Source organism: Crocuta crocuta, unplaced genomic scaffold, assembly GCF_008692635.1.
Source record: "Crocuta crocuta isolate KB4526 unplaced genomic scaffold, BGI_CrCroc_1.0 scaffold116, whole genome shotgun sequence".
In the NCBI taxonomy this organism is placed as follows: Eukaryota; Metazoa; Chordata; class Mammalia; order Carnivora; family Hyaenidae; genus Crocuta; species Crocuta crocuta.
Window position 1 is genome coordinate 3,077,814 of NW_027531562.1, and position 14,480 is coordinate 3,092,293.

Here is a 14,480-nt window from a genome sequence, read left to right on the forward strand (position 1 = left end):
GATGTTAATAATTGGAATGAAGAGAAGAAAAACAAAGTCCTGGTTAAATTGTGAAGCAAGGAAATGTGGCATGAGCATGAAAAATGTGGTTAATTAAGAAAAGCACTTTTAATCTGAGCATCTCTCCTTTAAAAGAAGATAAATCAGTTATACACTAAAACCTTGGCTTGCGACCATAATTTGCTCTGGAAACGTACTTATAATCCAAAGCACTTGGATAGCAAAGCGAATTTCCCCGTAAGAAGTAATGGAAACTCAGATGATTCGTTCCACAACCCAAAAATATGCATATAAAATGATTACAGTACTGTACTATAATACAGAATAATAAAGAAAATACAAAACATGAAGGAAAATAAATAAATTAACCTGAACTTACCTTTGAAAGCCTTTGGGGCTGGTTTGAGGGAGACAAGAGGGGTAGGTTATTGTGCAGGATGACTTTCACTGTCACTAACAGAATCACTGCTATCTATTGTCTCAGTGGAATCTTTTTCTTCTTGTGCAACTTTAATGAGGGAACTATCCAATGACACTTGCTTTTTCTTCTTTTGAGGATTTCACAGAAATGTGACATTGCATTGTCATTAAACAGATTGATCGCTTGCATTACTAAAGTCTTATTGGGGTGATGCTTTTCTACAAAATTTTGCAGTTTCCCACATTTTGCGCATTTCCCTAATCTCATTGACGTGAGGAATTCTTCCACCTTTCTTCTTCTGCAGACAAGATGCAGATGTAAACTTCTTATGAAGTCTTGCAATTTTGGCCACTCACTTACTTCGTTTGTACTTCTCAGTGATTTCCTTCTTAACTTTGACTGTAATCATCTCCTTCTTACTGCCTTTCTTTTCAACCTTTTTCTGCATGGGGGCCATTGTATACACTTGACAGATGTTGACTACAGTATAGTATTAATAAACTCTTGTCATATACTGTATTTAGTGTAATTGGCAATAAGGCAGCAGAGGAAAGGGTCTATAACTGCAGGCAGCCTGACCTGGAATGAAGCAAAGCATTCCTAACTAAACTTACTCTTGTATGGAAAAGCAAAGGACTGTCCATAGGTGCTTTGAGGTGACAACAAATACACTAGTACCAGCTGTGGGCACCATCCAACATTCTGAAAATCACTGATTTCTGCCAAACACCATGACATGGGAGACGATCATGTACAATCCCGCAGTGAGAGGGAGAGAAGAACCATTGGCTCAGTTGTGATCCTGTGACATTTGGCATCACAGACTACTCATATGGCAAGACATCGCTCATTTAGCAAGTTTAAATTTATTAGAAATGTTTGCTCATCTTGCGGAACACTTGCAGAACAAGTTACCCTCAATCCAAGGTTTTATTGTATTTGGAAAATATTAAAATGTCACATGATGATGTTTTGAAGGTTTAAAAGTGTAAAGAACTGCTCTAATCCTAAAAAATATAATTTTTATGGTTCTTCCGTAAGAATTATATTTTAGTCTGTAGTGTTTTGCCGGTAGTATCTGTGTATTATTTCATCGGTCCTTACATCTCTGACGTAGTGCATAGAAAAAAATAATTATGCCCTAACTGATCAGTTAGGTTAAGTACAAAAATGGAGACCCAAGCTTAGAAAGTTTGATCCATAGACCACTCTGATCGTCTTTAAACTGAACCTTTGCCTGCAAATACCATTTATTGTAACTTGTATATTTTTATTTCTTTTTATAAAATGTTAGTAGATTTTTAAAAATTTTATACAGTTGGGTTTTAATGGGGTAAAGAACTTCCAAGAAATACTTTTAGTATATCTTCCTTAAAAACATAGATTACAGTAGCATATTTCTTGTGAAGGTTTGTATACAATGTAAGTTGAATATAAAGCGTTTGATTTTCTGAAGATGGCTAATGAATGTGAAGTGTTTTAATGATAGTTTTGATGATAGGGGTTGATAGTTTGAGGTTAAGCCTGAATGGGGATATATATATGCGCGCGCGCGCGTGTGTGTGTGTGTGTGTCAAATAATTAGACCTGTCTGTTTACATTTTCTTATTTCAGATTCTGAGACGTCCATCCCTGCAGCGTCGAGCTGGCTCCCGCTCTGATGTGACACACCATGCTGTCACCTCACAGCTGCCACAAGTCCCTGCTGGAGCAGGGAGCCGACCTATTGGGGAGCAGGTAATATCTTAATGGTTATCTTCCCTACAGTGTATTTTTCCTCCTTTCACGTAAAGGCATCAACCAAAATGTCTAGAAAAATATACGGGGATAGGGGTGGGGTTAAGAAGCTAGCTGCCAGATAGAGTTAACAAAGAGACATTTCCCTTACTGCTTGGGTTCTGTTTTCTGGAGAGAGTCCATGGTTGCTCTGGCAGCCAAGATTTACAGTTTTCAGTAGTAGAGATAATAATATTAGTCTATTAGCTAAACATTTATTGATCATTATTTAAGTCCTCGGCACTGTTTTCAATACTTTACATGTATTAACTAATCCAATCCTTTTAACAACTTTTTTAGAGTTAGTATTAGTCCTTATTTTCAGATGAAGTGATTGGTAAAGTTCAAACGTAGAAGTTTCGGATCTAGGACCAAATCCAAACGTTCAGCTACAGAGCTATCAAGTGTACTTTTGATTGCTCTAAAAGTTAATTTTTTTAATTAATTAATTAATTTATTTATTTATTCCTCTTCTCTCCCTCTTTTTTTCCCTAAAAGTTAATTAAGTGTTCAGAGCATCAGGGGCTGTATGTGTCCTTCTAAGTATATACATAATTGTTACCTTTTTTAAAAATGTTTATTATTTTTGAGAGACAGAGACAGAGAGCAAGTTGGGGAGGGGCAGACAGAGAGCGAGACAGAATTTTAAACAAGCTCCAGGCTCCGAGCCATCAGCACAGAGCCTGATGTGGGGCTCGAACCCACGAACCGTGAGATCATGACCTGAGCCGAAGTCGGATGCTTAACCGACTGAGCCACCCAGGCACCCCAATTGTTACTTTTTACATCAGACATTTACAACTATAATTCATTGATCTTTTTTGGTTGCTATTAAAAGTGAAGAATAGGAGAAAACGTTCCTTTAAAAAACTTACATTAGGGAAATTTTTAAACATTCTAAAAGTGGAATAGTACAGTGAATCCCAGTAACCCATCATTTGATTCTGGTGGTTACCAGCACGTTACCAAACATGTTTGATTTATCTGTCCCATAACTAAAGTAATTTCAAAGCATTATATTTTGTATATAATTCAGTATGTAATAAAATTTATATTTTTTAAAAAGCAGCTTATTTAAAAATAATTGTAAGTTCACAGATTACAGGAAATTGCGAAGATACTAGAGCAGTCTTGTGCCCTTTGCCCAGTTTCTTTTGGTGGTTACCTTACCTAATTAGAGTATAATATCAAAATCAGAAAATTGATATTGGTGCCATGTATGTATATGGTTCTTTGTCATTTTATCACGTGTAGTTTTGTGTAACCACCACTAAGGCAAGTTACTTTTTGGTAAGCTTAAATCATTAAGAAATGTATGTGCCTATACATGTTTATATTGGCTCATTTTGTGCTTAAATACAGCTAAATAAGGAAGTGTAATGCTTATAGAGAAGTATTTATTTAAAAAAAATTTTTTTTAATGTTATTTATTTATTTCTGAGAGAGAGAGACCGCATGAACAGGGGAGGGTCAGAGAGAGAGGGAGACACAGAATCTGAAACAGGCTCCAGGCTCTGAGCTAGCTGTCAGCACAAAGCCCGACGCGGGGCTTGAACCCACGAACCGTGAGATCATGACCTGAGCTGAAGTTGGAAGCTCAACTGACTGAGCCACCCAGGTGCCCCAATAGAGAAGTATTTAATATACACCTTATTTTTAAAGATAGCACATTGGGGCACCTGGGTGGCTCAGTTGGTTAAGCATCCGACTCTTTGATTTCAGCTCAGGTCATGATCTCAGGGTTTGTGAGTTCGAGCCCCATGTTGGCTCTGTGCTGACAGGTGGAGCCTGCTTGGGATTCTCTTTTCCTCTCTGTCTGCCCCTCCCTTGCTCACTTGAATAAGCACTGTCTCTCCCTAAATAAATAAACTTTAAAAAAAAAAGAAAAATAAAGATGGCACATCACTTTTGCAGTAATGAAAAGTTTTATTTTGTTGTATGTGAAATTTTATTTTAATAGGAAGAAGAAGAGTATGAAACTAAAGGAGGACGTCGGAGAACGTGGGATGATGATTATGTGCTTAAGCGGCAGTTTTCTGCTTTGGTTCCTGCCTTTGATCCTAGACCTGGTCGTACTAATGTGCAACAAACAACTGATCTAGAGATTCCACCCCCAGGTACTGTGCCTTTTAGTTCTTGTGATTTAATTTTAATAGATACCAAAGAAGATAGTTATATCTGATTAGGAAAGTAAGTGACTATGTGTACAGGTTTAGAAATAAAAGTTTTTAGGGAAAAAACCCTGTATATCAGTCACAAGTCCTTAAAAATGAGGTTATTTTTAAAGGAGCAAATTACAGTATTTTTAAAGCACTCTGTTTTTGTGTGTGTGTGTGTAGTTTTTAAAGGAAGGCCCATTTAAAGGTGGATAATTTGTATTCTGTATTCTACTAGATCAGAATTGCTATAAAGAAGTATTGTATAGTGGTTTCATTTATGGTTTCTGGAGTTATTCAGCTTGGCAACTCTCTTCTTTACAACTCTGTTTGGGTTGTGCTAGGCATACTTATGATCCCCCAAAGACTTGTAGTTCCTAACCTCCAGAATCTATGAATAGGTAATGTTAACTTGACAAAAGAGACTTTGCAGATGAGATGGGAGAATTATCCTGGATTATCTTGGTAGGCCCAGTGACTAGTGTTCACATGAGAGGAATACAGGAAGGTCAGAGACAGAGAAAGAGATTAGACAACAGGAAGAAGAGATCTGAGTGATGAGGGGCCATGAACTATGGAATATCAGCAGCCTTTAGATGCTAGAAAAGGGAAGGAAATGGATTCTTTCTTGGAACTTCCAAAAAGGAACAAAGCCCTGCCCACCCATTTTAGATTTCTTTTTTTTTTTAATATATTTTTTATTTATTTCTAGGAGACAGAGAGAGAGAGACAGCATGAGCAGGGAAGGGTCAGAGAGAGAGGGAGATACAGACTCTGAAATAGGCTCCAGGCTCTGAGCTGGCTGTCAGCACAGAGGCCGACGCGGGGCTCGAACCCACAAACCGCAAGATCATGACCTAAGCGAAAGTCGGATGCTTAACCGACTAAGCCACCCAGGCGCCCCTAGATTTCTGACTTCTAGAACTGGTTGTTTCAAACCACTCAGTTGATGGTAGTTTGTCACAACAACAGTAGGAAGCTGATATACTGAGCACATCAGTGTAAGCCTGAATTTTCTTATCTCTTACATGTAGAAAACAATAGTTTCTGTTTGACAAGGTAGTTAAAAAGTTTTTTTTTTTTAAGGTAGTTAAAAAGTTTAAATGAGGTAAAATATATAAGGTGGTTAGCATGACAGTTGGTGTGTGCGTCAATAAACGTCAGCTATTGTAATCAGCATATTATCCTTAAGGAAGACTTAAATGTTCATTAAGTACAGAATGTATTTACATGATAGAATGATACCTGTGTTAAATATGGAAGTAAGTATGCTTCTAATATAATGTTCTATGGTGAGGGGGTGTAAAGGCTGAATCAAAATATTCCAAGAAAAACCTATGCTAGGGAATATAAATAGATACAGATTTTCTGTAGACCTCTTGGTAATACATTTCATATTGTTACTACTAAAAATCTATACTAAAAAAATACTGGCTCTGTACCCAGATTTATATATATTGATGACTACAGAAGTGCTATTTATATTATCAGAAAATTGGAAATGACCTTCATTATGTCTAATAACAGGGATATGGTTCAATTAAGATATAATGGAATGCCATGCATTGAATAAAGTAATACTTTAAAAGACTCTATCATGATATGAGGGAAAAGTTCCTGAGCTGGGTGTGGGTGTGGGTCTTTATCTCACAATCCACTCATTCAACATGAGCAGAAGGTTGACAGGTCAGAGTATGTGGTTTTCTCAGAGGTGGTTTTCTGTGGAAGTAGAATTATGAATAATTTTAGTTTTCTCATTTATAAGAATAAAATGTTTCTGAAATCTTAAGATTAGCCTGTAATGAGAGATCCCTAGCATATGTATATATTCAGCTTTAGTGCTGTCTTTAACCTAGGTTGATTGTTCTTATTTTTAAAAAAGAAAAATGTTGAGGGCATGAAAGTCCTAAGTAGTCGTTGGCTTTAGCTAATAAATGGCAGAAGAGTTTAGATACTATGTAGCTTGGTCTCCCAGTGCACTGTTCTTTCTGGACTGTTTGTTTTAGTGTAATTTTTGTTTGATGTCTTCCATACTTTTAGGAACACCTCATTCAGAGCTCTTGGAAGAAGTTGAATGTACTCCATCACCTCGATTAGCCCTCACTTTGAAAGTAACAGGTCTTGGAACAACTCGTGAAGTTGAATTACCACTCATTAATTTCAGATCAACCATTTTTTACTATGTACAAAAATTGCTTCAGTTGTCCTGTAATGGCAATGTGAAATCAGATAAACTTAGGCGTATTTGGGAGCCAACATACACGTAAGAGATTTTAACTTAATGTTTTAAGTAGATATTTTCATGGTACATGAGCCAAGAAACATTGTAGTTCTCTTTTTTCCTATAGAAATCAAATAGTTGGTTCTTGTTCTCTTGGTGTACAACAGTAGAGAAGAGGATTTCAGACTCGTGATGTAGAAATGTTTAAGGTTCCAGCTGGAAGTAACTTTAGAAGTAAACTAGACTAATATCTTGTGTAATAATTGTTGAACTCTTTGGGATTTTGTATGAAGTACTAAATATTTTCTATTACTTGTTTTGGGGTTTGCAAGTTTAAGCCTATGTCTCTCTGTTCATTCATCCATTGAACAAGTAATTAATTATGACCTTGGGCACATTTAATTTTTGGTGCCTCATTTTATTAATCTGTAAAATGAGAGTGGCTGTGGAATCAATGAGTTAATATATGTAAAGTGTTTTCAGTATTGTCTGGGTGCTCAGTCTTTTCTATAATAATAATTTATTTAATAATATAGTTTAATGTAATTCATAATAATTATAATCATCCTTATGTGAACTTTTATTTTTCTGATGTTTTCTTAACATCGTTGATAATTTTATATAATGTCTAATAAAGTAATCTAGATTCTTTTGAGAGAGTACAGAAGGCCATCAGGTTATTTCCCCCACCCTGTTCAATTTTTTATGGAAGTTTTAAATTTGATCTCCACTTCCTATGTAATGCTCCTGGTCCATGTTATTCCTATCCTGTTTTTCTCTCTTGACACAGAAACAAACCATTTCTCATCTCTTTTTATTTTTACAATAGTATATGAAAGTTATGGCATGATATAGTGTATTATTTCATACCTTTAAAAGTTCTAGGTTTGATGTATGCATTCTTTGCAGTTATGCTAAATGTATAAATAATAGCTCTTTTTCAGGACATGATTTCTGCTACTTTCCCTCATGTTTAACAAATTATTTTTATAAATTCTCTCTGAGTTTAATGTTTAAGCATATGGCTTTAAACATATTTAAAATATATGGCATATATTTTAAAGAATTGAAGCCTTATTGGAAATAACCACAAATCATTTGATTTACAAATTAATGTGAAAAATATCTTCATGTTTAGAATCATGTACAGAGAAATGAAGGATTCTGACAAAGAAAAGGAAAATGGAAAAATGGTAAGCTGTATTTAAATGGGTCTTCTTAGCTACTTAGTGCAAAAAGGGAAAAATAAAGAAAAACTGACACTTTTAATTGAACATTTGAGGGGGAAGAATTACTAACATGGAATTCTTTAAATGAGGTTAAATGCATGATTTTAAAGCTACCTTATGTAATGCATGTGACATAGCATAGACTTTTAATCAGGAAAGGCCAACATTTGGTTTTTCCTATTGTAGGGTTGTTGGTCTATAGAGCATGTGGAACAGTACCTTGGCACTGATGAATTACCAAAGAATGACTTGATAACCTACCTGCAGAAGAATGCAGACGCCGCTTTCCTGCGCCACTGGAAATTAACTGGCACTAATAAAAGTATTAGGAAAAACAGAAATTGTTCTCAGCTCATAGCTGCATATAAGGTATATGTTGGCATCAAAACACAATTGGGAATGGCTTTCTGCTTTGCAGCTTTTTAAGATTCTTAAGAAAAAGAGGTTCATTGGGACATGTTTAAAATTATGAGGTTGTATTTAACATTGTTAATATGCCAAGTACTAAAATTTCAAATAGGATTTGTGATATTAGATCTAAGCACATGGTTTTAATATGGTTTACAGTGGTTATAGTTTATTTGGGAGCCCTAATGGTTTAGAAGTCATTGATTTTCAATTTGGGTAATAGTGTTTTTATTTAAAAAGAAGGCAATTCTTTGAAAAATTTCAGCATTTTAAAATACTAATAGGATGATATTACTTTTCTTGAAAATGTGATTAATGATGGGTTTGCTAATTGTTTGTTTAGGATTTTTGTGAGCATGGAACAAAGTCTGGATTAAACCAGGGGGCCATTTCTACTCTTCAGAGTAGTGATATTCTTAATTTGACAAAAGAACAGCCTCAGGCCAAAGCTGGCAATGGTCAGAATTCTTGTGGAGTAGAAGATGTCCTTCAGCTGCTGCGTATTCTCTATATCGTTGCAAGTGACCCTTATTCAAGAATATCCCAAGAAGGTCCGTAAGAATCCTTGTTTCATTTCTATGGCATTTAAAAAAGGGAAGTCGGTTTATATTTTTATTAATTTCATTAATTTTACAGAAGGTGATGAGCAGCCCCAGTTTACTTTTCCACCAGATGAATTCACTAGCAAAAAAATCACAACAAAAATTTTGCAGCAGATTGAGGTAATAAACTCAGATAGTCGAACTCTTCAATCTGTAACTGTTGGACTTTCAAATACTGTCTCTTCTTCCTTTTCTACTTTCTACCATCTCTACGGTTTGTCTAATTCAGTGATTTAGGCCATATTGTCCACTGTATTAATTTCTTCAGTTGATTTTAAGAACTCATTTTTATCTTTGTAAATAATTGCCTTAAGACATTATTATTTGTTAATTTACAGGAACCATTGGCATTGGCAAGTGGGGCTCTACCAGACTGGTGTGAACAGTTAACCAGCAAGTGTCCTTTTCTGATACCATTTGAAACTAGACAGCTTTATTTCACATGTACAGCATTTGGTGCATCAAGGTAGGAAGTGTGGCCTTTTTTATTTTTTTAATGTGATAGAAGCTCAAAATGTACAAGTATACTTTATGTCAGGACTGATGGAAGGAGTATATTATCTTGCTTTCCTATAAAGAGTTATCAGTATTGAAACACTTTGATTTCCCGTTGGATATATGCTCTCTGACAGTTGACTCTTGAAAAATGTGGGGGTTAGGGACGCCAACCCCTCCACACTGTTGAAAATCAGATTTAAAAATGTGTATAACTTTTGACCCCTCAAAACTTTACGGATAGCCTCCTGTTGACCAGAAGTCTTACTGATAACAAAAACAGTTAACATGTATGTTGTTTTATTTGTTTGTCTGTTTTGTTTATTTAGAGTGTGAGTGAGACGGGTAGGGGCCAAGAGAGAGGGAGAGAGAGAATTCCAAGCAGCCTCTGTGATGTCAGCACAGAGCCTGATGCAGGGCTAAATCTTACAAAGTGTGAGATAATGACCTGACCCAAAATCAGGAGTCAGATACTCAGCCGACTGAGCCACCCAGGCACACCTATACTGTATTCTTAGAAACAAGTAAGCTAGAGAAAAGAATATGTTTTATTTTATTTTATTTTATTTTACTTTTTATTAAAAAAATTTTTACTGTTTATTTTTGAGAGAGAGAGACAGGGCATGAGTGGGGGAAAGGCAGAGAGAGAGGGAGACACAGAATCTGAAGCAGGCTCCAGTCTCTGAGTTGTCAGTGCAGAGCCTGATGCGGGGCACAAACTCAAGAACTGTGAGTTCATGACCTGAGCTGAAGTTGGAGGGTTGACTGATTGAGCCACCCAGGCACCCCTAGAGAAAAGAAAATATTAAGAAAATCATAAGGAAGAAGACAAATTTGTAGTCCTGTATTTATAAGAAAAAAAGAGATCCACTTATAAGTGGAGCCTTGCAGTTCAAGCCTGTTATTCAAGGATCAAATGTAGTGTGCTTTCCATCAGCATTTACTGTACAGTTTCTTAAGTAGCTTACATAAATTTTTAGTTCCTGATAATCCCAGAAATATCAACTTATGTGCTTATGATTACCTTTGATAACATTGAAAGGTTCCTTCCTTTTGGCCATCATTTTTTTCTTACAGTCTTCAAATGTACTATATATTTTAACTTCTTTTTTCTGTCTGCTTACATTAGATGAAAGTTTCATGAGGGCAGGAATTTCTGGCAGTTTGTTCACTAATCCAGCTGTAGTTCCTAAAGCAGTGTTTATAGCACATTGGAGGTATTCAGTAATATTTTTTGAATGATTGAGTACCCAGAGTACTTTCAAAGTAGGTGTAAGTAGAAAAATTATAATTTCAAATGGAGCTGTTGGCTTCCCTGAAAGTTATACTATTTACAAATCATTTGATTTCTGTTTTATAGATGAAGAAATTGATTCTCAGAGCATATAACTGATTGGCTCGAAGATTAGCAAATAATTGTAGCACACATGAAAGCAAATCTTTTCAGTTTCTTCCTTCTAGTTCAGGATTCTCCTACCCTCTAGGGTGGGTTAGCTCTGTATTGTCCAAAAGAAAATATTTTATTTTTTTAAGATTTTACTTTAAGTAATCTTCACACACCCAATGTGGGTCTCAAACTTAACAACCCTAAGATCAAGAGTTGCACACTCTATCAACTCAGCCAGCCAGGTACCCCCAAAAGAAAATACTTTAAAATCAGTAGCATTTTTCAGTTTGAATCACAGTAATAAATAATAAAGTTAGCTTAACCATTTTTTAAGTTCTCTGATAGTTAAGAAATATTTGCTTATATTTGTATGTATTATAAGTTTGTTTTTGAATTGAAGTAAAGTTGATAACCGTATTACATTAATTGCAAGTGTACAACCATGATTCAGCAATTCTGTACATTACTTTGTGCTCACAAGTGTGACAACCGTCTGTCAATCATACAATACTATTAACAGCACTATTGACTGTATTCCCTATGCTGTTTTTTCATCCCCCGTTTTTGTGTATTTTTATGTGTTCTTTGCGATTTGGCCCACGGACCTTTATTTTCATCTGTTAATTCCTCAGGTAAAGAGGAAAAATGCAGGCCTAAGTACTTTTTAATTTATTTAAGGAAAATAGCAAAAGAGTTTATATGTTTTAACTCAAAGAGGACACAATTTATGCAATAAAAAAGCTTACTATATTTTCTGACCTAATAAAATGCAACTTAAAAAAATTCCTCTTTGAATTATGTTGCTGGTGTAGTAGTACATTCAAACTGTTACTGAATATTACAGCTACATGAACATTTTTCTATTTCAGAGCAATAGTATGGTTACAAAACCGACGTGAAGCCACTGTGGAAAGAACAAGGACCACCAGTAGTGTAAGGCGAGATGATCCTGGGGAGTTTAGAGTGGGTCGTCTCAAGCATGAAAGAGTAAAAGTTCCACGTGGTGAATCTCTGATGGAATGGGCTGAGAATGTCATGCAAATTCATGCAGATCGGAAGTCAGTTCTTGAGGTACCACACATAGAATTTCTTTTAGTATGAAGGAATGACAGAAAACATACAGTCAGCCTGTATGTTCCACAGCATACAAACTGCATTAGATAGAAATGAGGAAGGATTTCTCTGTCCTCTATGTAAATAGAGCATCTTTTGAAAGAGGATGTCAGCTTACCTCCTCAGAGGTTAGGATCTTGTGATTTGATGAGCAGCAAAGAGTATCTTCACTCTTGAGGTAGGAAGATGTTTGGTGTTTTTGAAGGATACTACTCATTTCTTAACAAAGCCTGAACTGAATAATAGCCCTCACTAAGGATTCTTTTTGATAGTCTCAGTTTTACCTGTACATTAAGCTGTGCTATTAGGTATCTGCATTTTTTTGGAGCAGCACACTGTGTTATAACTATTCAACTGTGCTTGGTATTATACCATGGGTCTGTATTGAGAGATGTTATAGCAGATGGAAGTATAAAATGTAATGTATTTACTGTAGAGATGGTATTGTAGGCATTGTTGAGTGTATCCCATATGCTTCTTATTTCTTATATGAGGGACAATGAAAGAAATCTCTGTTCTGTCACAAATATGAACCAGCTGCTTAGTTTATCTTTTAGATCAGAGACTGATCATGACAAACATGCTGTATCTTTAGAAAATATATAAGGCTATGGCTTTCACTTTAAACTCTATTTGCCTTCATCTTATTCATCCTACCCATATATTTCCTTTAACCAGAAAATCCTCAGTTATTTTATTTTTATTTTTTTACCATGTACTATGTTTTTGTAAGCTGCCTCTCACAGTTGGGGAATATGTACACTATGGATACAAAAACCTTGAAATTGCCTCAAGTCAGGAACAACTGAAAGAGTTTAGGTTTTGGTGTCATATAGATACACAGACAAATCTGTATGCCATCATTTTCTCAAGCAAATAATTTAACCTTTTTATCTAAACTTGGTTTCCTTTGCTGTAACAAAAGAGATGAAATCTATTTTGTAGGGTTGGTGTGAGAGATCAATGTATGAACAATGTTCACCACAGTGTTTAAATGTATAATAGTGTATAATAAATATACTTTTTAGAAAAACTAGAGTAAAACTTCTGTGTTGTTTATAATACTAATTCCGCTGCTATTATTTAAAAAAAAGATGTATTTTTGGGGCAAGAATGGGATCATTTAAAAACATTTTCTTTAAGCTCACTGTTCCGCACAATTTGTTCATATTTCAGGTTGAATTTTTAGGAGAGGAAGGAACTGGCTTGGGCCCTACATTAGAGTTTTATGCTCTGGTGGCAGCAGAATTCCAGAGAACTGATTTGGGAGCTTGGCTTTGTGATGATAACTTTCCAGATGATGAATCTCGTCATGTAAGATTTATTTCTCATTTTGTGATTATTGGTGATTCTGCTTTTAGAAAGTTTTAAAAATAAGGCTTTCAGAGTGTAAGCCAGGTTTTCCAACTTCCTTTTCATTATTGATTAATATTTATTCATTTATTCATTTATTTTTAATGCAAAGAGAGCACAAGCAGGGAAAGGGTAGAAAGAGAGGGAGAGAGAGAATCCCTAGCAGGCTCCATGCTGACAGCACAGAGCCTGTTGTGGGGCTCAGACTCACAGACTGTGAGATCTTGACCGGAGCTGAGATCAAGAGTTGAATGCTTAACTGACTGAGCCAGCCAGGCGCCCCTGTTACTGATTAATCTTGATACTGTTAAAATGTTTTTATAGAATAAAATTCAGTCACCAAAAACTAGTAAAAGGTATATATACGTACTTTAAGATAACTAAATTGATCAAGATATTTAATATATCTGCATCTTTTATTTAATTTTATTTGTATTTCTCCCTCTAAAAATTTAGGTTGATCTTGGAGGTGGATTGAAACCCCCCGGATACTATGTGCAGAGATCATGTGGACTGTTCACGGCACCATTTCCACAAGATAGTGATGAGCTTGAAAGGATCACGAAACTCTTTCATTTCCTTGGGATTTTCTTGGCCAAATGCATTCAAGACAATAGACTTGTGGACTTACCTATTTCTAAGCCTTTCTTTAAACTCATGTGTATGGGTGACATTAAAAGCAATATGAGTAAATTAATTTATGAGTCACGAGGTGATAGAGACTTACACTGTACTGAAAGTCAGTCTGAAGCTTCTACAGAAGAAGGTCATGATTCACTCTCAGTAGGAAGCTTTGAAGAGGATTCAAAATCAGAATTTATTCTAGATCCCCCCAAACCAAAACCCCCAGCTTGGTTTAATGGAATTTTAACTTGGGAAGACTTTGAACTAGTAAACCCACACAGAGCCAGATTTTTAAAAGAAATTAAAGACCTTGCTGTCAAGAGGCGTCAGATTTTAAGCAACAAAGGTCTTTCTGAAGATGAGAAGAACACGAAATTACAGGAACTAGTGCTAAAGAATCCATCAGGGTCTGGTCCTCCACTTAGCATTGAGGATTTAGGGTAAGTTTATATATACATTCTTCAACCTAATGGACGAACAGGTTTTAACACTTTTGTTTCTTTGTCTCCACTAAAACACAATGTGTGAATAAATAGTCTATTAAGAACAATAATATGCCATAGGAAATACTGTTGATTTGAATCTTTGTAGAGTTCATATTATAAAGACAACATTCAGAATACCAGAGTATAGTTTATTAATCATTAAATAAGTCTCTGGAAAGTTATCTGATTTATCACATGTGAAATATATAT

At 35.4% G+C, this 14,480-nt stretch overlaps 1 protein-coding gene across 6 annotated transcripts in view; it reads left to right on the plus strand.

Annotated features, from left to right (window-relative positions):
- HECTD1 (HECT domain E3 ubiquitin protein ligase 1) overlaps positions 1-14,480 on the plus strand; it is a 90,844-nt gene that overhangs the window by 70,033 nt on the left and 6,331 nt on the right. For all 6 annotated transcript variants that reach the window (XM_077772721.1, XM_077772722.1, XM_077772723.1 and 3 more), the window contains 11 exons: positions 2,036-2,158; positions 4,158-4,314; positions 6,394-6,616; positions 7,713-7,767; positions 7,990-8,172; positions 8,555-8,762; positions 8,848-8,933; positions 9,152-9,279; positions 11,565-11,766; positions 12,985-13,122; positions 13,618-14,225. In XM_077772721.1, coding sequence (XP_077628847.1) covers positions 2,036-2,158; positions 4,158-4,314; positions 6,394-6,616; positions 7,713-7,767; positions 7,990-8,172; positions 8,555-8,762; positions 8,848-8,933; positions 9,152-9,279; positions 11,565-11,766; positions 12,985-13,122; positions 13,618-14,225 — 2,111 coding nt within the window. The remainder of the gene's footprint in view (positions 1-2,035; positions 2,159-4,157; positions 4,315-6,393; positions 6,617-7,712; positions 7,768-7,989; positions 8,173-8,554; positions 8,763-8,847; positions 8,934-9,151; positions 9,280-11,564; positions 11,767-12,984; positions 13,123-13,617; positions 14,226-14,480) is intronic.